Below are 26,803 nucleotides of genomic sequence, written 5' to 3'. Positions count from 1 at the left end.
AATATCTCACGACCCGGAGGACAGATTTTTTCGAACCTTTCAGAAATCACAGCTGCATCTGACTAATATCTGGAGTTAACCTCGTTCAAAATGGACAACAGCTGAGCTACCTTAGCAACCAGTAAAATGGCTCCAACTCCGTCAGTTTTACAGATATTGGTGTGGTTGTAGCTGAGGGTTGTCCTCAACACATACTCCGAGCTCAGACACATCTTATGAGGTCATCATGATGATGGCAGGGTGATAAGCATTCTGATTATCTCGCTAAAAAAACCTGCAGCCATTTTTCCTGCATGCATCTTATTATCGAAGTGAAATTGTTTGTTTCTTTGTTTCTGACCCCGCAGGTTTATTCTTTGGCTAAAACAAAGATTATTAAACACAAGCTGATCAAAGATATTCTGAAAGTCGTTATGTTTTTGTTTTTTTCCCACCAAAAACGCCAACAAGAACGAGCTGGAACAATGGAAAACAGGAGGTAAAGCGGGAGCAAAATGTGGATGAGAGAAAAAGATAAAAGAAGAAGAAAGGATCTGTGGGTGAGGAAGAGGAGGAGAGGGAGGAGGGTGGCAGGAAAAAGGCAAAGAGGGATGAAAACATTTCCTGCCTCTCCCTCTGTGGGGTGGAAGAACACAGCTTGGCTCGCCGCAGTAAACACAGAAAACACCACAATCACAACAAACCACAGGCTGCCTGGCACACACACACACACGCACGGCCTGAACGCTAAGCCTGTTCTGCTCACTTTTCCCAGACACACACACACACACAGAGACTCTGAGGCCTCCCGTCATGACTGACAGCTTGGAAGGAACCACTCAGAGGCGCAGGGAGAGAAAAACCTCAAACCAGCCGACCGCCGGCTGAGCGACACTGATGTGGAAACCACTTCCACTGATTGGCAGCCGAACTTAAGCTCCTACAAGAAGGGAAGGTGGAGGAGGAGGAGGAGGGGGGGCAAGGAGGAAGGTCTTCAAATGCATTTAAATAAATAGAAAGTTAAATCTGACTGGATGAAACAAACTGCAGCCTGCTCTGACTTTACAACCACCGCCAGGTGAAGTGAAAACAAACATCTTCACCGAGGGCGTTATTGCATCAGACAGGAAGTAAACGGTCAGGATCAGACCTGCAGTAACTTCTGCAGACTGGGTTTTTATTTCACTGAATCAGACCATCATTCAGTTTGATCTGCAGCAGTCGTGTCTGGTCCCGGTCCTGGTCCCAGAGAGTCCCCATCCTGCGCGGTTCAGACGTGTCTGGGCTGCAACACGCCTGATTCTGAATGACTGAGTGAATAGCAGTCATTGAAACACTGATCGACACCGACCGTCTGAACGGACCTCCGGCAGGAACCTGGAAGCTGAAGCCAGAACAGGACTAATCCTCCCTGTCAGCCGGTCTTAAGTCCCACGTAAACAAACAGAAAATAAAAACACCTGAGTTGACTTCGTTCATGTCCTGACCTTTGTTGATTCGTGCAGTTTTTACCTTACTGCTGTTAATTAAATATTTACATTTTATGAGTCATGAATGAGTTATTGAACACATTAAACGAAGGTCACAACTGCAGCTCCTGCATCTGTTGTGCACAGATCTGGTTTCAGGCCCAACGAAGGGAGAAGGTGGACCAGGTGCTCTACAGACTCATGTCTTCTTATGAACATGAAACTACAACAACTACGACACTTTTTATTTATTTTACTTTTCCTTTAACTACAATGTTTTCTGCTGAAAATGATAAATGCCACATAAAAACAAGCTTTAAATCTTTTTTTTATGTATTTTGATGTGTTGTTACTTCACCTACTGACTAGCTTTTTATAATTATTATTTTAATTTGCTGTGTGTCTGTTAGCAAAATATCTCAGGAACCACTGGTTTTAATGAAACTCAGAAAATAACCATTGGACGTACGTCTATGGAGTCACCCTGATTCAAGATGGCCGCCACAGCTAACTGACCGTGGCATTGAGCTCCAGTTAGGTGTGGTAGTAGCTGAGAGTCATTCCCAACAAACACTCAAAGCACCAACGGATAGATTTCATATTTCTGCGCTCAGGTCTGGATAAAAACCCTGATTTGTTCACGTTTATCCTCCTTCTGTGACTTTATTAGGTTAGGACAGACATTAATACGTTTTGGCTCTACTATTTGTTTTCCAGTTAATTGTTTTTCTAAATAAAATAACCTTATTCATTTGATATGAATCTGGTTGTAATTAAAGTAAAGAAACAGAAGTTCATAAATCTAGAAGAGCTTATACACTCAGCCATTCTGAATGCACTATCTCTCCAACACGCAGCAGGCAGTTGCCTCAAGTCATTCTTTTTAGCAGAGTATAAAATTCTCATTACTGAGGTTAAATTAAAACCACATAAACTGTCCTTTAATGGAATCAGAGCAGCACAAATCGAAACTCATTAACTCTCAGAGAGAATAAAAACGTGTCAAGATACAGTAGGTTTACCATTTCAGAATATCATGAGCTGTGTAATTAGAAATGATAGGGATCACACCTTTGAGGTGTGTGTGTGTGTGTGTTACCTTATTCTCTCCCTCGATGACAATGACGGGCATGGAGGTGGCGGGCCAGCGGTGTTTGGCGGGGAGAGGCTTGTCGCAGTTCCACAGGACGATAATCTGAAAGGCAGATAAAATGAAGTTATTTTCAGTATCTCATTCAGCCGTCTACTCTCAGCAAAACAACTTCCCAGCTTGCTGCTGAATCAACCCACTGAACATTTGACATTTATGCGCCTTGTGACCAGTAAATGTCACCTTATTACAAGCCGATTCGATGTTAAAGAACCAAAAAGGGCAAGTAAAGTGATAAACTGTTTCCAATTATCGCTGCACAGTGGCTTTCAGATTTCAGAGCAGAAACAACCCAATCATGTCGCCTCTCCTCCGCCGAGGACGAGGCCCGCGTGACGCCCGTTTCACGACTCCGACATCAGTTCAGCAACCTGCAGGTCAACGAATTCACTGCACTACAACAGCAGAGCTCATTAATATTTAATAAGCGTCTCACACACACACACACATATATGTAAAATGTACCAGACTGACCTAACACACGCCGCCCATTATTCTGATGTGAAACAAGACGGAGACGAATCGACTTTTTGTCAAACTTGTTGCTGAGGGTCGTGTTGCTCTGAGCGGATTCTCACTCACCCGGGTCACAACGACCCGAAGCGTTTAAACTGAAGACTTTAAAGAAACATTTACCTAAACTACGAATTTTGGAGAAACGTCTGTGGCTGCTATGATACGAGCAACCAGACATGTTTCATTATTACAGCAGATGATCTGACTGTGTTTTCGCCGTCCTCCTCTTCGAAGCACCGGCTCCACGGCCCGTTTCCTGTAGCGCCACATACGCTGTAGGTCTGGTGTAGTCACTCCTGGTCCTGGAGGGCCACCATCCTGCAGGTTTTACTTGTTTCTCTGCTCCAACACATCTGATCTGAATCAATGGCTGATTAACAGGCTTCTGCAGAACATGAAGAGGTGATTTAACCGCTGAATCAGGTGTGTTGGAGCAGAGAAACAAAGAAAACATGCAGGATGGGGGCCCTGAGGACCAGGATTGCTCACCCCTGCACTACAGTGTTTTTGCTCGTTTTCTGTGTTTCCTTGTGGATGAACACATTTCAGAAAAGATCCTGCGTTTATGAAGTTCTGTGTAGAAACTTCCAGGCCTCAGATTCATTCCCCCTTAAATAATTTGGTCCGTTTTTGTCGCTGTGGGTTTGCTTTTGCGCTCACTGAGAGTTGACGTTGTTGTCGATGCTCTTCCAGTTCTGTCTTTTGTCGCCTGTTGCTGAATTTACGAAGCAGAGAGGTGAAAACCCACTTCTGCCTCGCCTCTCCGGCCACCCTCCGCTCCCGTGGCGTTCAGCTGCTGCGCCCCGTCTAACATCTGCCCTGCTGGAATGTCCTTGAAGCACGTCTGTAAATTAATCCTTCTTGATTCCGCCGAGCAGAGCTGTGGCCGACGCTGGGCTCAGGCGTCCCCAGCAGAGGCGAACCGCAAGAATTTCCCTGCAGCAATCAATAAAGCCTTGCGTTACTTTGACATTAGCTACGTCACGCGCAGCGGCTCCCCCCTTCCCCCCCGGGGGACTCTGCTCCCTGACTAGACCTGCCAAATAATGCGCCGGGAGGTATTTGGATGAGTTCAGACGCTCCCAGGAGACTAACAGCAGCTGTGTGTTAGTATGCAAAATATGTTGTTGGCATAGTTAAAGTGATGTACAGCTGTTTGATAAATTGCTAAATTATCCCACCATTCTGAGCGAATATAGATAAAAAAAGTTCTCCTGAGGGTAATGCGGGTGTAAACATTGCTGCCACTGTGAGATAACAACAGGTATGCAGTCTGCGTGCACACAGCTGTGAGTTAATCCACTCTCAGACTTCTACTGCAGTTTGATTAGAAAGACAGATGGTGTCTCTGTCAGCTCATCACCCTCTCACGGTGTTGATAGAGGGTTTTGGACATGTGTTTGCTCTGTATAAATGACTGAAGGAGAACGGCGAAGAAACTATCCGCCGCACGAAGAGGAAGACACACTTCCATCATGTCTGAGCACAAGCTCGCATACGAGCACCGCAGGAGGTCCAGTGACTTAGACTGCGCTTCAAAAGCTTCGTGGCATCCAATTTAGCCCTCTCCACCCTCGGTATTCTTTCTTTCCATTCATTTATTTATACCCTTCCCTCATCTGTTCATGGCACAGCAGCGCCAGCCCTCCATCTCTCCTCTTTTCTGTGCACTAAGAGGGGAAGAAAACACCCCGGCTGTGCACCCGGCTCTCCACTCTGCATGCACAGCCTGAAGAAGGCAAACACAAAAGCACCTCCATAAAAATTAATAGCGGGGTAGAATTTACTCATTCAACCCGCTGTTATGAGAGAATGTGTTGCAGAAAGTGTGCCAATAATAGCACAGACCTCTGTGTTCTACCAGGGAAAGCTGAATATCAAGGCTATTTTTTTACTGAACAAACTAAACTCTTTATGGAAGAAATTGTCCAAAAGTAATCTGGTACTTAAGGTTGGAGGTTGATGGCTTTTATTCAGACAGCATTTGATTAACATATCGTTTTCAGAGGTCAAACATTAAGTTTTCTTGGCTGCTGATGCTGCGGTCGTCCAGAGAGGCTCAAAGGTTTAAAGTGTAAAAACATGAGCTTGGTATGGAGAAAAAGTATTACCAAATTAATGAACCTGTGTTCAGTAATTGCTGCTCCTGTCAACATTAAGCTGAAAAGTTTAATTGAATTTATCTAATTAAAGTTGATAAATCTGGTCCTAGGGTTTAGGACAGGCTTGAAGTCTGGTTTTTGAGGTTGGAGACAGAAGATTGGTTTCAAAGGGTCAGAGGGAGTCAGGGTTTGGATCTTGTGGTTTGGGTTCATTGGGGGATTGGTTTTTAGGGTTATGATATATTACAGCTTTGGTTTGGTGAGTAAAACGGTTTAAATTGTGGTTGGAGTGGGTTGAGGACTAGTTCTTTGAGATAGGAGACTGAATTCCAAGGAAAAGTTTGGGTAGGAGTAAGTTTAGTGGTTGGTTCTTGTATTTAAGATCAATTGGGGGGTTGGTTCCTGTGGTTATGGCAAGTTGTGGACTTGGTTTTGAGGGGTAAGGTGGTTTAAAGGTGGTGTTTTTGAGGTTAGGGTGGGTCAGGGACTGGTTCTCATGTGTAGGGTAATTTTCAGAAATGGGTTCCTAGGAAAAAAGGAAAAGTTAAGGTAGGTTAATTGGTTCTTGTCGTTAAAGTAGACTGGAGGATTGGTTCTTTGGGCTGTGATAGGTCGAGAGCTTGGTTTAGAGAGCAAGGTGGCTTAAGTCAATTCTAGAAAGAAGAGTTTGGGAAATCTGAGGGCCAAGGATAAAAGTATATGAGTCAGATAGGGGTTCTAGGTTCCTAGGGTTGGGATACGTTGGGTCCCTAAAGATAATGAGTTACAGTAAATTTAGTGATTGATTCTTGTAGCTAAGAGTTTGGGAAGTAGGTGTTGTAGGGATTGGTTTTCAAAGTTAAAGCAGGTATTAGACATCCACAGCTACACTGGACAGCATTACTCATTTATCTGAACGGGTCAGTTTTATTTAATTAACATTAACAGTTTGCTTTCAGAGTTCAAGGCACAATTACACCGGTCTCGTCTTTATTTCATTTATAAATCCACTCTATTAGCATGAAATTGAACCTTGCTAATGACTGAAAATAGAAAGGTTGATCTGCAGCTGTTGGATGTTTGTCATGTTTGATGTTGAAAAAGGAAACCTGAATTAAATGATGTGTATCAACTGCAGCATGGAGGACTGTTTTAATGTTAAAAACTGTAAACTCAAACACATTATTATCATAATGTACCTTTATATAGACCAATACACATTGGTGCTGTGTTCTGTAAATGCACAGAATTGGACTTGATTTCTCATGCAGTGTGGCGGCTGCACAAACAAACCAGAGTGCACACACACACACACACCCACACACACAAAAAAAACAGCCATCTGGGAGTGAATTCCATTTCATTTCCCAGTTTAGTAAGGAGCAAGCAGGGGAATCAATACATGCCAGCTCCAGCTGTGCTGCAGGGGGTTCGGCTGCCATAGAGACAGATGTACCACAGCTCCAAACTGCTGCTCTAATTCAATCCTCCGGAGTTAATTCACAACACACACAAACCGAGGATGAGCCCTGTTGTTGCTCTGGTCAGAAAATGCGATTGTGAAACGAGCGTGAGAGCCTGGTAATGCAGCGAGGTTTCAGGCGTCACGAGGCCTGCTGAGACGCTGTACCTGTGCACAGTACTGGGACTTGGCCACAGCCACCAGCAGCTTGAGGATGGGCTGGGACTGGGACACCAGGGGGGACACGGCGTGGATGACGGCGGTGAACTTGGGGTACGGTTTAATACCTGAAACACAACACCGGAAAATGAGCGTTAATCAGCAGGTAAAAAGATAAACACTTTTCAAAGTGGTCTCAAAAATAAATCAACAACATTAATGTGTTCTGAAAACGCCAAATCTGATCACTGAATATTTCATCTGCAACCCGCTGGTGTGACTTTATATTCAGCCCGTCTTCATGTTGGAACAGAGTAATCAAAGCTGAAAATAAGGAAGAAAGACGATATCGAGCAAGACAGACTGCAGAGGACGCCCAACTTTTCTTAATTTAAATCTAATCTAAAGTGAACCAGCAAAGCATGGCAGCAAGGAGACAGCAATAAATGACTCCTTCTGACAAATATCCAATGAAGACAAATATGTACAGTTTTCAAACTTTGGAAAACCGCTGTATCTTTGTGATTTGTGATGAAAAAGTCTTGACTTTTGTAAAAAAAAATTAATTTGTAACTTTTGCTCAGGTCCATTTCTGAACGTCTTCAGGCCTCTTTGAGACAAAAACACACTTTGAACATCTGGTATGAAGCTTTAACGCAACATTAAACTGTGGATAATTCAAACCAGCAATCTGTCTAGTTTGTGACATTTTTATTAAACATGTTTCTACTTACAGCACGTTTTCAGAAATCACTAATAAAATACATTTTTCACTTCATTTTTTTGCATTTTCATTTGAATAAATTAGAAAATTGGAAAGAAAATAAAACAAACTTCTCCATATTTCACAAGAAAACTTAAAACCATCCTTATATTTATCTTCTCGAGTCATGTTTGAGAGAATACATAGTGAAAGGCTTGTGGCTGGTTTGGTTCGACAGCCATCACAGTTTAAGATCTTGTCGCTGAACGTAAAAAAAACTTCAAAAGGTTTTTAAATCTTACGTAAAGCTTCCCTAGAGGAGCAGAGTTTGGTTCAGTTGGTTGTTTTGAGGTCTGGTTTGGTAAAACGTAACAAAACCCAAAGACTGGTGGTTCAATCTTGTGTCTTTGAGGGAAAACGCTGAATTTCTCAACCCTTAAATGATTCCCAACACATGACTAAAAGGAAAAAAAGGGACATTTACGGAGCAATAAGGCGCTCTATGAACGAGTGAGGGGAAAATGTGATGCAAAGAACCCAAACAAGGCAAAAATTAACCCTTATTTACCATTTAACAGCACTTTAATACATTTAATAAGATTTAAAAACATGAAATATGTTTGATCTTCTGTGAATTAATGAGAGCATTTAAGAAGAAAAGCAATAAGCAGTCAGTAAAACTGTTTACTGCTGTAATTAAAGTTTAAACGACGATGACTTGGTTCGTTACCTAATAAAGTTAATTGTTATGGTTTATGTTTGAACTTCTAATTAGTATATTTACTGCTTTAATGCCCAAAAATATTATATATGCCAATAATTACAACAGATAAAAGCACAAAAATGCTTGGATTTTGTCCAACGTTGAGCAAACAAACCCAGAACTGGCAAACATAAAAAAGTTCATCGGATCAGACGAGATAAAGAGACGGCACCTTCACTTTAACCCACTGCAGAGGTTTCGCTTAATTATTATGATTTTTTTTGCCACTGAGGGGCTCGGAAGTTTAGAGGATCTGATATCAGAGGATAAAATCACTGGAGAGGTAGAAGCGAGCCAGAAATAGAAGAAAAGTCTCGCTCAGGGAGACTTTTCAGGCGAGTTGTTTTCATAAAGATAATACAGCTCTGCAACATTTCCTGCCTCAATAAAGCCTTTAATGCTCCGTTTATATTTAAATCTGTGGAGCTCATTTATGATGCAGCTCCTTTTAAAACTGACAAACTGCAGCCTCACTATTAAACAACTTCATTGTGGTGGGATTACATAACTGATACAACCAATAAAGACGTTGGAACGTTTCTTGTTGTAAATTCTGTTATGATACATTAAAAAATGAGCCCTTTAAAAGGTCCGGTTTGTTAAAACAACACAAGGCGACGGCTCCAGCAGCGTTAATGTGAACAATGAAAGAGACAGAGGATCATGTTCTTCACTCTTGGAGGAAAAGGAAGAAATGTCACTTAGAAACAAATTATCTGTCTTTGATTTTTACTCATTTGCCCGTCAGAGACGAGCCACTTTGTCTCCTAAAAGCCCAATCCGTGTTTAATTGCTTCCTCTTTGACAAACAAATACAGTTGCCTCCATTGTAATCCGCGGCTGTCAGAGTCTCCATCCATTTTCATATCCGCAGCAACACCCGGCTGCTCAATCAGCTGAGTTCATACTGCTACCATCTGTGTATGTATGAGTGTGTGTGTGTGTGTGTGTGGTGGCTTGGCAGCGCTGGATGATGACGGAGTGAAGCAGTGAGGGATGGAGGGGCTCCCGGGTCGGGCGGGGAGGAATTCGGCCTCAGCGCTGTGGCAGCAGCAGTAGCAATGCTGACTTCAAACCTATGATGGACGGAGTGGTGTGTCAGCAGGACGAATACAAACATCTGTCACCGGCACATTCGGCCACTCCACTTGCTGCTAGACAGAGTCATTGGAGGAGGGCAGTAGATCAAGGATGGCGGTCCTTTTTTTTTTTTTCTGCTCAATTGGAAAAATAATGCGGCCGCTTCTGGATGGAAATCTGAGGAAACCGTCTTCTTGGACAAACACTGTGACGAAAGCAGAGTCGAGGATGAAAAGACACGCCCTAAAAGGTCCCGTGAAATGAGAAGAGAAGACCCGATCTTTGTTTGTGGCGTGGGAACGCTGTGTGGATCTCAGAGGACGGGAGGCACATAAAGAGCAGAGTGGGAATTCCTTTAAAGGCTTCAAAAAGGTGAAAATAAGATTATTTTTGTTTAAATTTAGTCCAGATTCTAACAAGGAGCCAGTCCTGATAAGGACTCCAGCTGCAGTGGAGGTATCTGACAGCAGGAAAGCAGTTCTTCCATCGAGGCAGGTGGCTCAAATAAATCTTTCCAGGCAAAACTCAGACAGTAATTCACGTCTTCGTCTCCACTCGGCTGGATTACTGTAATGCACTTTATGTAGGGGTCAGTGCTTCTATGGCTAATCTCCAGAGGGAACAAAATGCTGCTGGACGTCTTAAGTGGCACGAGAAAACATTTCCCCTGTTTTCGCCTCACTCCACTGGCAGCCCATACATTTTAGATTTGATTTTTATATTCTTGTATTTGCTCTTAAAGCCCCACACTACCTTTACGAGCTGATCCAGCCTCCTGTTGTCTCAGGTCAGCTGCTCCTCAGGATGCCCAACACCAAGTCTAACATTAAGGTTAAAATGTTGACCGACCTCCCTCTGGACATTAGGAAGGCCTCTTTCCTCCTTTTTTTGTGAATCACTTCTTAAAACCAGTCTCTTATCCTTGACCTTTGACACCATGTGATATGTTGACTTTTTAGTTAATTTGAACTAATTTTAGCCTGTTTTTACATCTTAATTATTTAATTTCTTCATGTCCTGGTTTATAAAACTTTATACCTGAAGCTGGGATGGTAGAAATGTGTTCATAGCAATAAATAAAAGACCCAATTTTTACTGTCCTGAGCTAAAAATGATTCAAAACAAAATGTTTGACTTGAGCATCAACATTTGAGTTTCAGTCAAATATATATAACATATAAGGAGCCCTACATTTTTAACTGCGTGGGTGATTTTACAGGCTGGACTGCACAACACTTGAACCAACAAGACTGAAAGGTTCTAACGAGTCACATATAATGACCCCTGACAGATTATTTTTTTAATTAAAATCAATTGTGGACCATGCAGAACTTCACATCAGACAGAAATCTGTAAAATGTTAGCAAAGCTGCAGGGATCTGTAGGCTTTAAAGGCAAGGAAAGGTGAATGTTGTCTGCACAGAAACCATACTGTACCCATGGTTTTGAATGAGCTGGACAAAAAATAAAAACAACAACAAAAACAAAAACATGCAATTAAAAAAAAGAAAAGGGCTGGAGATGAACCTGTGGTACACCACAATTTCTACAACTGATAATATCGAAGGTTGTACTTTCAGGTCTGAGATAACTTAATGCCTGCTTTCCTGAAGGTGTGTGTGTGTGTGTGTGTGTGTGTGTGTGTGGCGCTGACCCAGTGTGGCGTAGTAGAAGGGGAAGTCTCCCAGGTATCCGGAGTACTGCGGCAGAGCAAACAGACCCCCGGGGTGACTGTTCCACATCAGGCTGCTCCTGGAGCCGTGCTCCAAGACTCGGTCCTGGATGATCTGAACACAGAAACCACAACAGCTGGATGTTTAACCCCGTTCTGAAGTTACATTTATTCATTTTTGTTTGTTACGTTTCCTTCTTGACTGGGAATAAGGCTCTCTGATAAGTAACGGGAAGTTTGAAAGGATGGGAAATAAAACGAACAAAGAGGTGCCTTTAGGCTGCAGAGTGTGAGCATATCGGCCAACTAAAGACCAGATTTTAGAACAAAAATGGTCCTGTTTTTTATAATCTACATGAAAATACATTTAGTTTAAAAAAAAAAAATCTGTTAGTCCAAAAAAATAAATAAATCCTAACCGTTATTTACCTCCAGTCGTTTTGACCTGATAACCTCAACCAACTCCACAACGCTTTGCTTAAAAACTCATTTATTTTAACTGAAGATCTGAAAAATATATATAAGGCTACTTCTTCAGGTAAAAACTGAGGGGCAGGAAAAGTCTCCAAAGCAAAACTGATGATTATTTAACTCTTATACTACAGGCCTTGGTGTTTAATTTCAAATGGTTACAAAAGGAGTTTAATTTTTTAGTAATTTTGTAATTTGAGAACTTTGACAGAGCATTTCAAGACCTATAAATGTCATATTTATAACACCAAACAGCCTCTGATACAAGCCTGCTTCAACTAAAGGCTTCACCCGTTTAAAAGACACCAGTCAACATTTGAGAAAATTAGATTTTTCTGAAATTACCTTTTCATTTGCAAGGCTTTGTCATTTGTTAAGACAAATAAAAGAAGTGAGTAAAAACCAACACAAAACTGTCTTAAAACATTTTACTGCCATCACAAGGAAGTCATAAAAACCCAAACTTTGTGTGGATAAAAGAAGGATCGTTATCTTCTCGGATTACAGAGGATGAAATAAGGATTCGATCAATGAGCCTTGTAATCACGCCAATAAAACATTTCACATTGAGAGATGAGTTTTCACACAAAAACGGGAAGCAGCAGATAGTCATAAATGTAAATGAATTTCGGCACAACTAAAGCTCTAATAACCTCCTTCCAATTCAGTTACTGCAGGCTCCTCTGGCAGCTTGAAGCAGGCGTCGGACGGAGGCAGGGAAACCTGCAGAGCTCCTCCAATATTTGTTTTGAAACAAAACAAAAGCAGATATTGATCGAGTCGGGAGTGAAAAGTGTGGCACAAAGCAGAGCTGAAAGAAATGTGCGTTATTGAGTAATATTTCCCCCCCCACAGACGAACCGAGCGGAGGTCAGATCAGAGAGCCAGACGCATCTGAACCAGTCAGTCATGCAGACATGCGCCGTGGGGGCGGGGGGTGGAGGGTGGGGGGGGCAGCACAGAAGAAGTAATCAGCTGCATCTCTGCATCAGTCTGTCAGGCCTGCCCCAATCCTTTCTGTGCCCAAATAGAGCAGTCAGTCAAACGGTCAGACGTGAGAATGGACAACCCCCCCCGCAGCTCGCAGTCAGCCGAACGGGCGTGCAGCGGGGAGAGATATAGCCACTGTGCCCTTGAGCCATGCTAAATTGCTTCAGTAAAAACAGACACAGGTTTGCAGCCGTGTTTTATGGCGGCTATTGAATCAGAAGTTGCCGGCTGTTAGCTGGTAACTCAAAGGCAGGATATATGGCGCCGAGAGTCGGCTTGTTGATGGTTGTTCAAACTGTTAAAAGCTCATAATACAGCTGGAGGGGGGGGGGCATAATAACGACAAAGCAAAACAAAAAGATTCATCACGGGAGGGAAGTAATGTGAGGAAAAACAACAGCGCCGCGTAAGTTTCTTTTACTTTTCCGAGCTCCGTCCCCAAGACCAGTCGATAGGCGTTCACCTCAGAAAAACAGATTAACTCAGAACCCGTTGACTTCTCTATAAAAACGCTGGCTGCCACCTTCAAACCCCGCAGCCCTTTACACCTTATGACGGGCAATTTTGCTCGCTTGGCTGCGGCTCCTTTCCCGTCGGCAGCCCTCAGTCGGACATGATGGACGACTCAATCTCACCTCAGAACAGCCACAATCAACCAATTAGAGCATGATAGATAAATCCTGCTTCTGTGGGAGCACGCTGCGGACCTGACTTTAATTGGTCAGTTTAATAGGTGCAGCAGCAGCATGAATCCTGTGATGCTGACCTTGTGATTGGCTGAAATGTTGCCTCTTCCTGACCGAAAGCGCCGTCTGATCGTTCCTTTAAGCTCACCACTCCCAAACACCCCTGTGGTTCTTTTTTTTTATTTTTGCAGAGAATTACTGAATGACTCAAATTAATCTATATCTAAACCCAAAACTAAACGATGCTTCTCAAAATGAGGGAAAGTATTTAGTTCCCCACAAATACGTCTGACTCCTACAAGAGCAGTCGAGTTCCAAGTTTTAATTTCCAGTAACGCTGATTTAAAAGCCTCAAACCAAACTAAGCTGTTCAAGAACCATAGAAAGAAAAATATGTTTTTGGTTTCCTAAGAGACGAGGGTGTTTATTCTCCAAGTAATCAGAAAGACTAAAAATGACTGAAGCTGTTTAAGCTTGAACACAATTAAATACGTTTTTAAATGTTTGAGTTTGCCTGCAGATTCCTGTACTTGTTAACTCTTATTTAGAGAAAACAATCAAACGACCTCAAACTACCAAGACAGACTGCAAATTTGAAAACAGCAGCACATAAAAATAAAAGGTTTTACACTTTCTTTTTTTATTTTATTTTAAAAGGCAGATCCAGGTGCTGTGCAAAAACTCCTGCTGGCTTTAAATGTCTAAACATTAACCAGGATAAAAAACAATTAAATCTAAAGATCTTTAATAAGTATTTATATGAAGTAAAGCCTGATATGATTTATTATAAATAACCAAATATGAAATAAATATTGGTGAGCATGTGTTTATGGGAATGTGGGTAAATGTAAAAAGATTTATTCACATACTGTTGATTTATATATGCAGATATATGTGCTTAAAAGTGAATACATCTGTATATATACACATGTTTTCCCTTTCATACAGTCAAATACAACTACAGAAGAATTGTAAATATCAGGATCAAATAAATTTATACTTCTTCCAACTTCCTTTCAGACACTGGTTCACTATTACTGAAATGATGTTTATTTTGTGTGTTTGTTATTGACTGAATTATTATATATAAATGTACTGTATATATATATTTTTTTCTTTTGAAATAAACTGATCAATAAAAAACCCAAACACAACCAGTCATGTTATATAAAAACACAACGATCTGCTTTAAAATATTAGGTTTGGGTTGATTAAAATGGCAGAAATTTACTTCTAAACGGGTCGTTTTCTGAGAAGCTGTTCGCTTCATCATTCTGCAAACTGAGATTAGTCCGACTGCTGTCTTCTGCAGGTAAGATACTTACTACTCCGCACAAGGCCGCTTCAAAAAAATACAAATTATGCCTTTTAAGGGTCAAACAAAGATGCAGAAATAAAGTTTGAGGACACAAAAAGTCCTGTGGGTTTGTGAATGTTAGCAAGTATTTATTCTGCCAGGCTACTGGAGTGAGTGAGTGTGTGTGTGTGTGCTGAGGCTGTGTCATTACAGATCTGCAGCAGGAGTGTGTCCTCATGTGTGTGAATGAATACACCATGTCTCTATGGTAACTCCTGTTCACCCTCTCCTTGTCTCTGCAGTTGTTTTCTGGCACAGTTAAACTGGACTTTTAGCCACCGCTCTGCTTAAACTAAACCCACACACACACACACACCCAGTCTGAGGCTTTCACAGTGTCACCTTGCACATGAGCAGAGTGACAGCATGTCAGCGGGGTTATGCCTGGGTGCCATGTGTGTCTGGGCATCTTGACATATGGAGATGTGCTTCTGACTGTGTGTGTGTGTGTGTGTGTGTGTGTGAGCGCTCACGGTGAGAAAGATAACAGATAAGAAACACACCGAAGATGTAGAGCGAGCTGAAAAATCAGATCGACTTTGAAGCCCCGGCAGATAACTTGTGATGTGTGTTTGAGTGTGTGTGGAAATGGGAAATTCAGATGAAAGATTTGGGAGGTTGTAGCTTAAAACAGATGGTAGCACTGAGGGGAATCTTGCACCGAGACTGTAATAAAAGGAAATTTAGTGCTTGATAGAAAACTTGAATGAAGCAGGAAGTTATTGTAATGTTGAGGCTCATACTGATGCACATCTATGAGTGATTGATCTGAAGTTAAGGGTGGGACCGAATGGATTACATGTTTGTTTTTCTTCCTTATAAAGTCGGAAAGTTTCTGAGCTTTGAGTCTGACCCTTCCCAAACCACTGAAGCCATTTTTATGTTGGCTCCACTTCCATCAAAGTTTTAGATAAAGTTTGAAATTCATAAAAGGTAATAAAGATGATGGTGACCACCGGTGTGTGCAACACAATCAACCCATCCATTCATCTGAGACAAACGTTTGGAGACGAGATACAATCTCTCCGCAGAGTCCTGGATCTGCCCCGAGGTCCCTTCCTGGTGGGATAGGTGTGAAACATCTCACCCAGACAGGTGACCATGTGCTGGAGGTTTGATGGAGAGAGAAGTCCCTCACCTCGTCCCTCAGGGCGAGCTCAAAAACCGACAGCGCTGCCTTCCAGCTCACACAAACAAATCAGCCGAGTCCGTATCTCTGCAGCTGCTGCCCGTCAGGAGAAGATTCTGTCGACCTCAGAGATCACAAACACTTCCTGACAACTTTATGAAAGCTCCCCAAAACCCCATATATCACTTTTAGGATCCACTGACAAACAGTTCATAATATCTGGAGTGTGTTATCTGCGAAGGACAAAACTACAAACTGTTTTTAACGCCGTCCTTCAAATCTAAAGGAGCCCACTGACACTTATAAAAAACATAATTTGGGCAAAAATACGGCTGAAGGTCACTGGTTTGAACTATCAAAGTAAAGAAATGAGGCGCAAACAATTTAAACATTGTCACAGAAGGTTCTGCTAATGCCATTTACGAGTTTCTAATAAGACAGCTCTTTACAACAACAAAAAAAAAATCATAAACCCCTGAGAAATTTTCCGTTTCTGCAGCTCTCTGTAAACGGCACAGAACGACCTTCTGTTTTGATTTCAGCTTTAAATTACTCACAGTCTGCGGCGGCACTGCAGCCCTTTGAGAAAAAGATTGATGAAAGAGGAAGAAGTGGACTAGAGGAGGGCAGGGAAAGGTGTGTGTGTGTGTGTGTGTGTGTGTGTGTGTGGACTCTCACCTCCAGTGTGGTCAGAACAATCTTCTCCACAGACGAGAAGTACGCCTCCCAGAGGAACTGCGTCTGCTGTCTGAGGGACAGGATCTTATCCTGGTGGATGGAGCGCACCGTGGTTGGGATCTGTAACGGACAGGCGGCGCTCGGTGACGACGGGAACACAAACAGGAAGTTCACTGATGTCCAGAGTCAAACAGACACTCGTGAACTAGTAAAAATCACCATGAAACAGCTTTTTGTTTAGGTGCTTTGCTCTACTGTTGAATTTATTAGAGTGCCGTGTTAACTAAGTCTTCTTAATCAGTAAAATGAATCATTTTAACCAAAATGTCTGAGGCTTTATATCAGAATGTGAGAGGGAATAATAATAATATCTCATGAACCGGAGGGTGGAGTTGAATGAAACTTTAACCTTAGCCAAAACAAAAATGGCTACAGCTCAGTCAGTTTTACAGATACTGAGCTAAATCTGGTGTGGTAGTAGCTGAGAGTCATCCTCATCACGATCACATCACATGAGATGGTTCATAAAATGACTAACTCTGATTTCTCATCATTCAGTGATGTTAGTTTAAAACTGCAGCATGGAAGGCAGCAGGCGACATGCATTCCTTCATAAATACTAGGCCTTTAATCTTAACCAAAGTTAGTTTCTTTAACTAAAAAATCTCTGAGAAAAACTTAATTCTCACTTGAAGTCAGAGAATTTGAAAGTTTGCAAACCAGTAAAGTAAGAGACGGCACCAGGGTTAAAAAGACTTCATGTTAATATCTGGTTTTTAATGAGTAAATATGAATGTTTCCCTGTTGATTTACAGACATTGTTCGTTAAGCGATCGAGTTTTGTGGCTCAAAAGCTATGAAACGCAATAAAAACCCTCACAAAAACAGAAGGACAGCATTGAATACACTTGTTACCTGATGAAGCCGCGCTCTAAACCACAAGGTTTGTGTTGACAGAAACAAAAACAAATAAAAAGTATTGATGGATAAAAACTTAACTCAAGGCTTGATGCGGTGCGTGAACCAAAAGGTGACCTTATCTGTGTGAAAAGTCCTCTGCTTCTTTGAACAGGAGACATTTTATCTTTTAGGACAAAAAACAAACCCGTCCAGGAATACATTTTTCAGAACATTTTCTAACTTTTCGCGACTGTAGGAACGTGAAGACTTTCTGCTGTTTCCACCTTTTGAGAAACTCTTGAGATGTTCTTGCTTCAAGTAGCGTTGGCTCGGGTTAGGTGTCGAGTCCTTATTTCTGTAACTTCAGGAAGACTTTGGTATTTCGGGAGACACTTTAATTTTCCGTTTGGCTGTGAGCGACATGGCAGGATCAAACCCGCTCGCACATCTGCGCCGCAGCTTTGAAGCAGTAGCCGTGTTGAACTTCTCATCCAAGTCTCGGCAGGAAAGCTAATGAGCATGTTTACCCGAACGTCAGACTTCCCTTTCAAACTTGACCCCAGTCGGGTCTAAAGTGTACACAACCGGCAACAGCTCGGTTTAAAATATTCTGGGGGAAAATCCTTAGCTGGAGGGTCAAAAAGATTCTTGCTTGAAAAGTTTAGAGTCTCGCTCACAACGAAAGGAACAAATAGTGCTATGAAGCATTTACAAAAGAAGAAATGTGATCTTATTTCAAAAGAACACAAAAAGAAGAAATTCACACACAAAAAAGGCTTTAAGAGAGAAGCATAAAAGCTGCAGCAGGCATCTGATCATAAAAAAAGACAAGTCTTTATTTATTTTTAATGAAATCGGAGGATAAAAGTTAAAGAATAAAAACACTCTTCCCCCCCTCTGTGAAGTCAGTTTTATCCCATTTCTCAAAACTGACTTGAATGTGCTTCATATGAAGCATTTTGTCACAAGAATTTCACGAATACATGTGATAAAATGATCCACTGAAAAGGCACAATGGCAAGTTGGTTTCATGAATCTTGTGAATTAGATTATAAATACACACATCTGAATAATAATCCGGGATGACTTCAGCACATTTAGTGCTGCACAGAGTGAGCTCCAGACGTCAAACAATATCAGCACGTACTTCATTCAAATTAGCATTTAATGGGCATATAATTGCTTTTCTCTCGACGAAGCTCGAGTCATTCCAACCAAATCTAAAGGCGCATTTTGTTTATTTACTCCCATGTAATAATTTAAGGGTGTGGGAGACATTTTGAGGGACTGTGCCGCTGCTTGGGTTTTGTTTGCTTGACGGGAAACGAGAGATTTGGGCTAAAATAAGAGAATACTGGGAGTGTTCTCCGTGGTGTCGTTTCAGGTGACACGCAGAGCGGGGGGTGTCGTCTGAGCGTGTCTGCGGGCCGTTACCTGCAGCAGGAGCCTCTCGTCGCCGATGACTGCGGCCGTGTTCCAGTCGATGATCTCAGAAAAAGGCAGCTCCCAGCCGTTACTCAGCATCACGGGAACACACGCAGCCTGAGGCACACAAAGAAAGAAGCCTGGATGTCATCATCAATAAACACAAACATCCCCGCAGCTACATGACAGCTACTTTACCGCTAACCAGTACTGATCGTTATGGCTCTTTGGAATAAGCTTACAAAAGGTTGGACGTCCTTATCAGGGATTTATCAGCGACTGCGTTCATTTGGCAGCATTTTTGCTGCAGTTGACACTTTACAGTTGGGAGCTACAGTAAATCCAGAATGTCAGACAAGAATTTAGACAAATGTTGAACCATTCAGGCCGCTACACAAACTGTAAGGTCGCAAAAGTTCAGGCATGTTTGGAATTATTTGAACAGAATTAAGTGAAACATCATCCAAAAGCAACAAATGTCAAAGAAGTACTCCATAAACCAACAAGATGTATTACTACAGGGTTTTAAAATCTCATAATTATATATTATAGCTGTTAACTGTATTAGCTGATTACTAAATGTCATCTCTGCTTGGAAATCTCATCTAAAGGTATGAGTTTAATGTCTAAATTTGGAAGCAGCTGCAAGAAAAATGTCATCATTTAAAGCTTTGACATATTGTAGTTAAAGGTAATATTTAATGAAATAAGAAATGAACAGCATCTGTAAAAGAAATAAAGGTTTGTGTGATTTAAAAAGCTATTACAATTCCTCCTTTTGCACTTGCAAAGGTTGGAATAAAAGGAATCCATCCATCCATTTTTATTTCACCTGCATTTTGATTAAAAAGCAGAAGAAATCCCCTGTGAAAAAAGGATTTTTGTTGGTTGCAATCTGCAGTTTTGCCACTAGATGTCACTAAATCCTACACATTCCTACTTCATTCATCAATATTAGTCTCACTAAGGTAAAACAAACACATGTATCATGCAAAAAAAGGTGCGTTTAACTTTAAACTACAGTATTTTAATGTAAAACTTGCAGCTAATACTTTAATTTATATTTACAGACGCCAGAAGAACCTTAAACCACCTTATAAAGCATATAATGTGCATGTGTTAATTATAAAAACAATGAATACAAAGCTTTTATATTCTACTCCATGCAGCAGGATGTCAGTTTTGTGTCTTGATGCAACGGAAGTAAAAGCCTCTAAAAGATTATTGCAATTTAAACAGCTGCAATCCTAGAGGATTAAAGATATTTAGCTTCCAAAACAGAGAGCAAATAAAAAAAAATAACTATTAGTTCTGTATGGATCCACGCTGATTAGAAATGTAAAATCAAACAGGAACAGCAGCTTTACAGACAGAAGCTCGAGCATCGAGATAAGATGGCTGGCAGCACAGGCACAGATTAAAAAACAAGCACAGTGTTGATTTTAAAAATAAAACTCATTTGTGCATCATTTTGTACTGAAAGTAAAGAGCTGAGAATAAGCTTTGCAGTCTGGATTTAATATAAACCAGACAGAATTTGATTGTGCTGCAATAATATCAACCTAAAAGATGTGCCAAAAGAATCGCTTACTTTCTTCCTTCGCTTTCTTGTTCGACTTCTACAAGATCTTTGCACCAATTGCACGGCTGATAGTCAACGAGAGACCATGTTTGGAGTGTTTGTGTGACTATTTTCTTCTTGACACATCAGTTTCAAATAGCAGAATCAGCTGCAGGAGAGTCTATTCCTCAGAGGAGGTGATGAGGAGATCAAAAGGCAAAGGAAAATGGATGCAGAGACAGAAAAAGATGAAAAGAGGAGAGATACTGAGGCTGAGAGTGACCTTTGGAAAAGGAGGGCTGAGCAGAGGGCGGGAGGGAACAGGTGTTTGCGCACGTGTGTGTTTTTGCAGAGGGATTTTTGATGTAATGACGGCGCCGTTACTCCCAGCTCATAAAGGTGTCAGCTAAAACCAGAACCGGGCCTCTGGGCTCCGCTGCACAAACACAGAACCCACACAGGAACACGCTAACAGGAAGTTGACCTCTGAGCTGAAACGTTGTTCGAATGCAAAGCCCGCAGACTCCCTACCCTTCATCTCCAACTCTGCTCCGCCAAGCTGATGGATCGTCTGAGTCAGACAAATGGAGAAAGGAGAGGACGGAGCAGATTCCTCTCCTGAGTGAAGTGGAGTGTGTGTGTGTGTGTGTGATAGAGAGATAAGCACACTTCTGTAGGTGCACTCTGTGGACCAAAGTGTTGGGTAAGGAGAGGTAAAGGACAGTGCAGTGGTTCCACAGAGGAGTGAGGTGCAGTTAGAGAAATGGCTGAACTGAGAGGAGAAGCAGAGATAAGGGTGTAAAAATCCAGAGCTAAATGAAATGCCTTTATTACCCAACCGTCTGGGATGTTGTGTTAGAGCTCATTTATTCTGTGAAGCATTTTCACCTCCAAACCAGCACGGGTTACACTTAACCTTGACGAGCTTCAAATAGCTCCACAGAACAAACCTACATTTGTTCATCTTTGTATCATCTCATCAACTTTGGTCTGAAACGCTTCGCTTTAGTCTCTTTAAAGCTCCTTTTTCAGAAAGGCCCGGTTTGTTTTAAAACGTCCAGAAACAAGAGACATGTATCCATTGGTCTTTTTTTTTTTGTACTGAAAGTTTTAGTTTTCTTTAAAAAAAAAAAAAAGAAGGAAAATTAGCCCCAGTCCAGAAGTCCTTAATACAAAACAACCATTAGCATTGTTTTAGTTTCTGTCAAATAACACTGATTTACATTAAATTAACTCTGCTAAACTAGTCATCAAGCAATCATTGTGATTTTCTTTGTCTTAGTTTGTTCATTAAAAATCAAATGAGCCTGATTGGTTAAAAATAAAACACTAATGTGGCTCGGTGTTAATAAACCTGCTGATTAGAGAGGTGTGCTGCGCACACCAGCCCCTACTTCACACCGCCGCTCAGTGATAAAATCACAAAAAGGAGTTCCTCTTTCAGCTGCTGTTGGTTGTTCATAAAAGCACCAATCGTGACGGCCACATCCTGTGACCATGTGCGCTTACGCAAGTGAAGCTGGAGTCATAGGTTACAATGGAGAGCTGCAGGTGCCGTACCCCACTGCACACCTACTTACCAACTCAGCTCTGTGACTACCTCGCTCAAGGGCCTCAGAAGTGTGAAAACAGCAAGCTGACTACAACCCTACCCATCCCAGGTCTTTACACAAATCACACCAAGGGAAGAAAACACGTTAACAGCATTTTAGCACCCTGAGAACGTCATATTTGGAGCTGAATCTAGAGGCGTGCTGCCCTACTGCACACAGCCCTTCAGTTTTGGCTCTGTGACTACCTGAGAGACAAAGTGGAGAGTCAACGCTGGCTCCAACCCCTCCGCCGCTTTAGTTTCACATATTTCGCCAAAGCTCTACCAGTAAGGTGTAAAAGGTAGTCTGTTTTGAGGCATTGTAAATGTACTCCGAATTGTTCCAGTTTTGCAGAGTTTCAATTAAAAATACCTCATTATCTACTTTTTCCCCCCACCACAAAGTTTGGTATTTGTTTGACAGTGTAAAATGAATGTGTTTAAATGAAGCAAGAAGCTGCTAATCTTAATGAAAGTTTTTTTTAAAAATAATAATTACACTATTAGTCTGATCATTTAAGGTGGTAATGATTTAATGATCCTTTAGCAACTGCTTAGCGAGAGTTTAAGTAGGTAATAATTAGGATTCTTTCCAGTAACTCTGCATAAAAGGCAGGAGCTCACAACAGAGACAATGTTATCTCAGAGTGGAGTGTGTTTGTGTGTTCACTTCTGATTTTTTTATTTTTTTACCTGCAGCGCCTCGAGGAAGCGAAAGGAGCCCAGCCGTCTGCCCCGGGGCACCAAACAGAAGGTGGAATTATGAAGCATCTCCTTGTAGTCGAATCTACAAAAACACAAAACACAACAAACGATCCTGTGAGTTCAGAAACACAAAATATGTTTCAAGAAGAATGCATTAAAAACTGAGTAATCAGGCAGTGATGAGATGAGTTAGGGTTGGTTTGGGTTGAGACTGGAGGACAAACTGACCACATGTCCTCACTCGCTCTGCTCTTCATGTTTGTATTTGTAATTATTTCTATCATTAACTTCATAGAATCCCCTCCTGGACCAGTCATTCTGTGTTTATCTGCCTCTTTCCTGTCCTCTCTAACCCCAGCCAGTGGAGGAAGATGGCCGCCCATCCTGAGCCTGAGCCTGGTTCATCTTTCTTCCTGTTAAAAGTGAGTCTTTCCTTTCCACTGTCGCCAACCTGCTGCTCAGGATGGGAGCAAACACAATCTGCTGGCTTCCTTAGATAACTTTGACTGATTGGCTTTTTATAATGCGTGAATGTTTTTGTACAATGTCCTGAGATGACTTTTGTAGTGAATTGCTGCTTCATAAACTGATTTGAGACACGTCAGTAACTCATTAACAACTTATTTCCCATCAGGTGATAATGTACAAAAACTGCACAAGGAGTGTATAACTTCCTAACATGTTTTCACAATATTAAAAAGACAAAGAGCTAAAAAAAAATGTACTCAAAGCAACTAAAATCCTTTGTTAAACTTCCCTCCGTTCGTGACATTTTCTACTACCTTCTTTTAATCCGATGCTGCATTTCCCTTTTTTCCCCACTTCATCTTCAGCCATCTCCCTGACAAACCCATGTCCTCCTCCTACTCCACATCTTTTTCTGTCCCATCTCCCGTCCCTCCTCCTCCTGCAGCTCCCTGATCCCTCTGTTTCTCCAGTCAGGTGTGTCTTATTGCTCTCCAAACAGGGTGATCAACCCTGCCAGAGGTAATGAGCTGAGTGTGACACCTGCTTCCACCACACAGCTGCCTGTGTGTGTGTAATAAACTGAGAGAAACAGAAAAACTGTGTGTATCTGTGCATCAAACTGTGCTCATTGTACTTTTCCGTATTTTGACAGGTACAAGTATAAACTGTATAATTGAGACAGATGGCTTTTTGGATGTATATAATAATTTTTTCTCTCAAGTCATTGTAACTCAGCTCGGTCTGCTTTTTTTTCCTTCTTATCCTTTTCACACACAAATTCATGAAGTTGCTCCTTACCCTCAAACGACAAAAGCTGGTTTTTATTTATTTTTTTAAATGTATGTTTTGTCATCTTTCTCTACAGTTTTCTCACACTATAAAAAATACCAGAGGAGTTTAAACTCGTTTTTAACCACATATTTAAATTTCTAACAAACATCCTGGATTCCAAACAGTCATCCCTGAGGAGCGCCAAATAAGCTTCCATACAACCAACCGATCATAGGAACATAAAAGAAAAATGTAATATTTAAACATACAAACAAAAAAGAACCTAGTACGGTAATTTAAATCAATATTTATATAATGTGTAAAACAAAAAAAGCATTTTTCTTATTCAGTTTTTACTTTATTTGCTGCATCAGTTTTATGTTAAAAAACTGAACTGAGCCCAAAGCTTTACCAGACTTTGTGTTTAAAAACTTGTGAAGTGGATTTTTTTTTCCTCATACAACCAAAGTGCACAAAAGGTGAAGGTTACAGGACACCAAACACAGATTCTGCCCCATTGCCGATGCAGTGGGCGTACTGTACTCTGTGCAGAAGTGTGACACTGATTGCTGATGCTGCCTTTGGTGTGTTCCCGCGCGTATGGATCCAGCTGAAAGGTCAGAGCTGGAAGCTTTACGTGACTGCTGAGGCCGCCGCCAAGATCCGCTGCCCTCGTCTCGTCTTTAGCTCCACTAATGTGTGGGAACATGACAGCCTGTGATAAAAATCCCACCCTCGTTCACACCTACATGCGCGGCGCTCTGTGCAGCTCATAGCACAGATTCACAGAAACAAACGCAGGGAGAACGGGAGACAGCTGCACGCCCTCACACTGACGTTTCGTCACCTGCCGATGGAGATGAAGAAGCTATCTTAGCCCATATTTCTGCACCAGCTGTCTGCTTGGACGGTGCGTGAGTAAGTAACAGCCCACAAGACAGACCGACATCTGATGGCAATGAATATAAATGTGGAATTTAACAAGCAGCAGCCCTGTAACAAGTTTAGGTTGACAATTACACCGTTCTCCCGACTCAGATTTAATATAAGACAAATGTTTCCATTTAAGCCAACCTGCTACAAGTTCTCAGTTTTCAACCATTACGCCAATAATGGTAATTTCAAGGTCTCTGAAGAAAATAACAGGTTTATATGATGTAAATTTTGACAAACAATCCCTCCTCCTACATGATTACACAGCTGTGCATATTCATCTTGGTGTGGCAGACATTCCACCTAATTTCCTTTTTACAATGAAGAGTTCGAGGTGGCACGACTGTGGCGCTCCATCTTCCTGCCTCCTTCATCCTCGTTCATGTCTTATTTGGTTCACGCAAAGGTCAGAGGTCACAGCTTTCCTGTGCAGTCTGGTTTCTTTCCCACTTCTTGTGTTTGTGATTTGGATATGTTTTTTTGTGTGTGACTTGGGCATGAAAAAAATAAAATGATTACGTTTGTGACGAACTACATTTGTAGGAAACAAAAAGGCAACTGTGAACATTTAATTCAGACTAAGCACCACTTCCGGAAACGACATCATCCACATGGAAACGCCAAAAACAACCTAAAAAAACGATGTTGTAGCTATGCCAGGCCTGTAGGTGGCGCTGTAACACTGCCACAAAAGCACACCAAGCACAGAAAATAAGAGCGTACACAAAAAGCTTAGACGCTGGGTACGAAAAAGTAAACAAGAAGAAGAGGACGCCGTCGGGATGTAGGTTAGGTTCGAGGCATCGTTTTTAAAACGTTATATTTTGGCTGTCTAAACAGAAAGACAAAGGTGGTGTTTTAAGATGAAAAACCACTAAAACGTCATTTCTGCGTGCAAATAAGTCTTAAACAAAAAACTTGGATCGTTCAAAAGAATTGTCACTATGTGGATGGCCCCTTAATTGCACGAGGTGAATCATCCAAGCAGGTTAAAGAGTGAAAACAGGAAGTGGAAGATGTTTCTTTAATAAACAACCACAACATCTAGACCCAGTATTACTGATAGTAAACGTTACCACAACCCTCCCAGCTGTTACTGCTCAACTACCTGCAGGACTAAGATACGTTCAATGACCTGTTTGATTGAAATAAGCTGATATGAAGTTGGTAGAATCAGGACCCTTGTTTAAAGCAAAATAAGCCTCCTTTGTTAAACTCATCCAGACTTCCTGAAGGTTTTTTTTTTTACCATTAGGGAAAAAAGAAATGTTTTGTTTGTTTGAAAATAGGCTAACTCTATCTTTGACATTTTTTGTAGATTTAGGAACAAATAGTAGCAGGCTGATAGATCCATGGGCCAATTGATTAGCCTTTAAGAATAAAATAAAATAAATTCCAGCTATGCCTGAGCATGCAGGCATGTTTGTGGTCAGAACAATGTTGTACTTGATATAGAAAACCTTTATAAAAGAGAATAACCCTTTTATTTGTCTCTCAGCAGGGAAATTCAGGGAAATTTGAAAGCCTATTTTGCTTTTCATGAAACGTATGCCTTTCATAACAGGGATGCTTTTTGTTGGATTTGTTTTCTACAAAAAGAATAAGGAACACAGCGTTCTAACCTAACCTCCTGAGACCCGGCTTTCTCATGTGGGGACATTTTTACACCAAATGATTTTATTTTGTTCAGCTCAGAATTGTTGCTCTTATTCAAGGACACACACTTTAATTTTGTTTTGTTTTTTTTTTTCATTTAAAAGTTAGTTTTAAACAACTCATTGTTCATAAACAATGGTTTTATGTTTACGAGGCCATAATAATCCGAAATGGCTAGAGGGAATTAAAAGTTTGGCAAGCAAAATCTTGGGATTCAGGAGTTCAAGTGAACTGACAAAAAACAACAAACAAACAAACAAAAACCATCCTGATAGATGGTAAATCCCTCTCAGGAGGATGCTGTGGATGCAACCCAGCCGTAATAATTTTTGCTCTGAAACACAACGAAACAGAGTTATAAAATGACTTGTAACGACAAAAAAAAGTCCAGCTTCACTAAAGCGATTCTGTGCTGCCTCCTGTTTCCTTGGCGCAACGCAGCAGATGC

General features: G+C 41.4%; 1 protein-coding gene across 4 annotated transcripts in view; it reads right to left on the bottom strand.

Annotated features, from left to right (window-relative positions):
- Positions 1 to 26,803, bottom strand: part of ext1b (exostosin glycosyltransferase 1b) — a 126,571-nt gene that overhangs the window by 10,238 nt on the left and 89,530 nt on the right. For all 4 annotated transcript variants that reach the window (XM_037975631.1, XM_037975630.1, XM_025008921.2 and 1 more), the window contains 6 exons: positions 22,516 to 22,609; positions 18,680 to 18,787; positions 16,346 to 16,465; positions 11,017 to 11,149; positions 6,826 to 6,944; positions 2,548 to 2,643 (listed from right to left, as the gene is read on the bottom strand). In XM_037975631.1, coding sequence (XP_037831559.1) covers positions 2,548 to 2,643; positions 6,826 to 6,944; positions 11,017 to 11,149; positions 16,346 to 16,465; positions 18,680 to 18,787; positions 22,516 to 22,609 — 670 coding nt within the window. The remainder of the gene's footprint in view (positions 1 to 2,547; positions 2,644 to 6,825; positions 6,945 to 11,016; positions 11,150 to 16,345; positions 16,466 to 18,679; positions 18,788 to 22,515; positions 22,610 to 26,803) is intronic.

This window comes from Kryptolebias marmoratus, linkage group LG5 (assembly GCF_001649575.2).
Source record: "Kryptolebias marmoratus isolate JLee-2015 linkage group LG5, ASM164957v2, whole genome shotgun sequence".
Taxonomy (NCBI): Eukaryota; Metazoa; Chordata; class Actinopteri; order Cyprinodontiformes; family Rivulidae; genus Kryptolebias; species Kryptolebias marmoratus.
The sequence above is the reverse complement of the archived record's forward strand: the minus strand, read 5'-3'. Positions and strand labels throughout refer to the sequence as shown.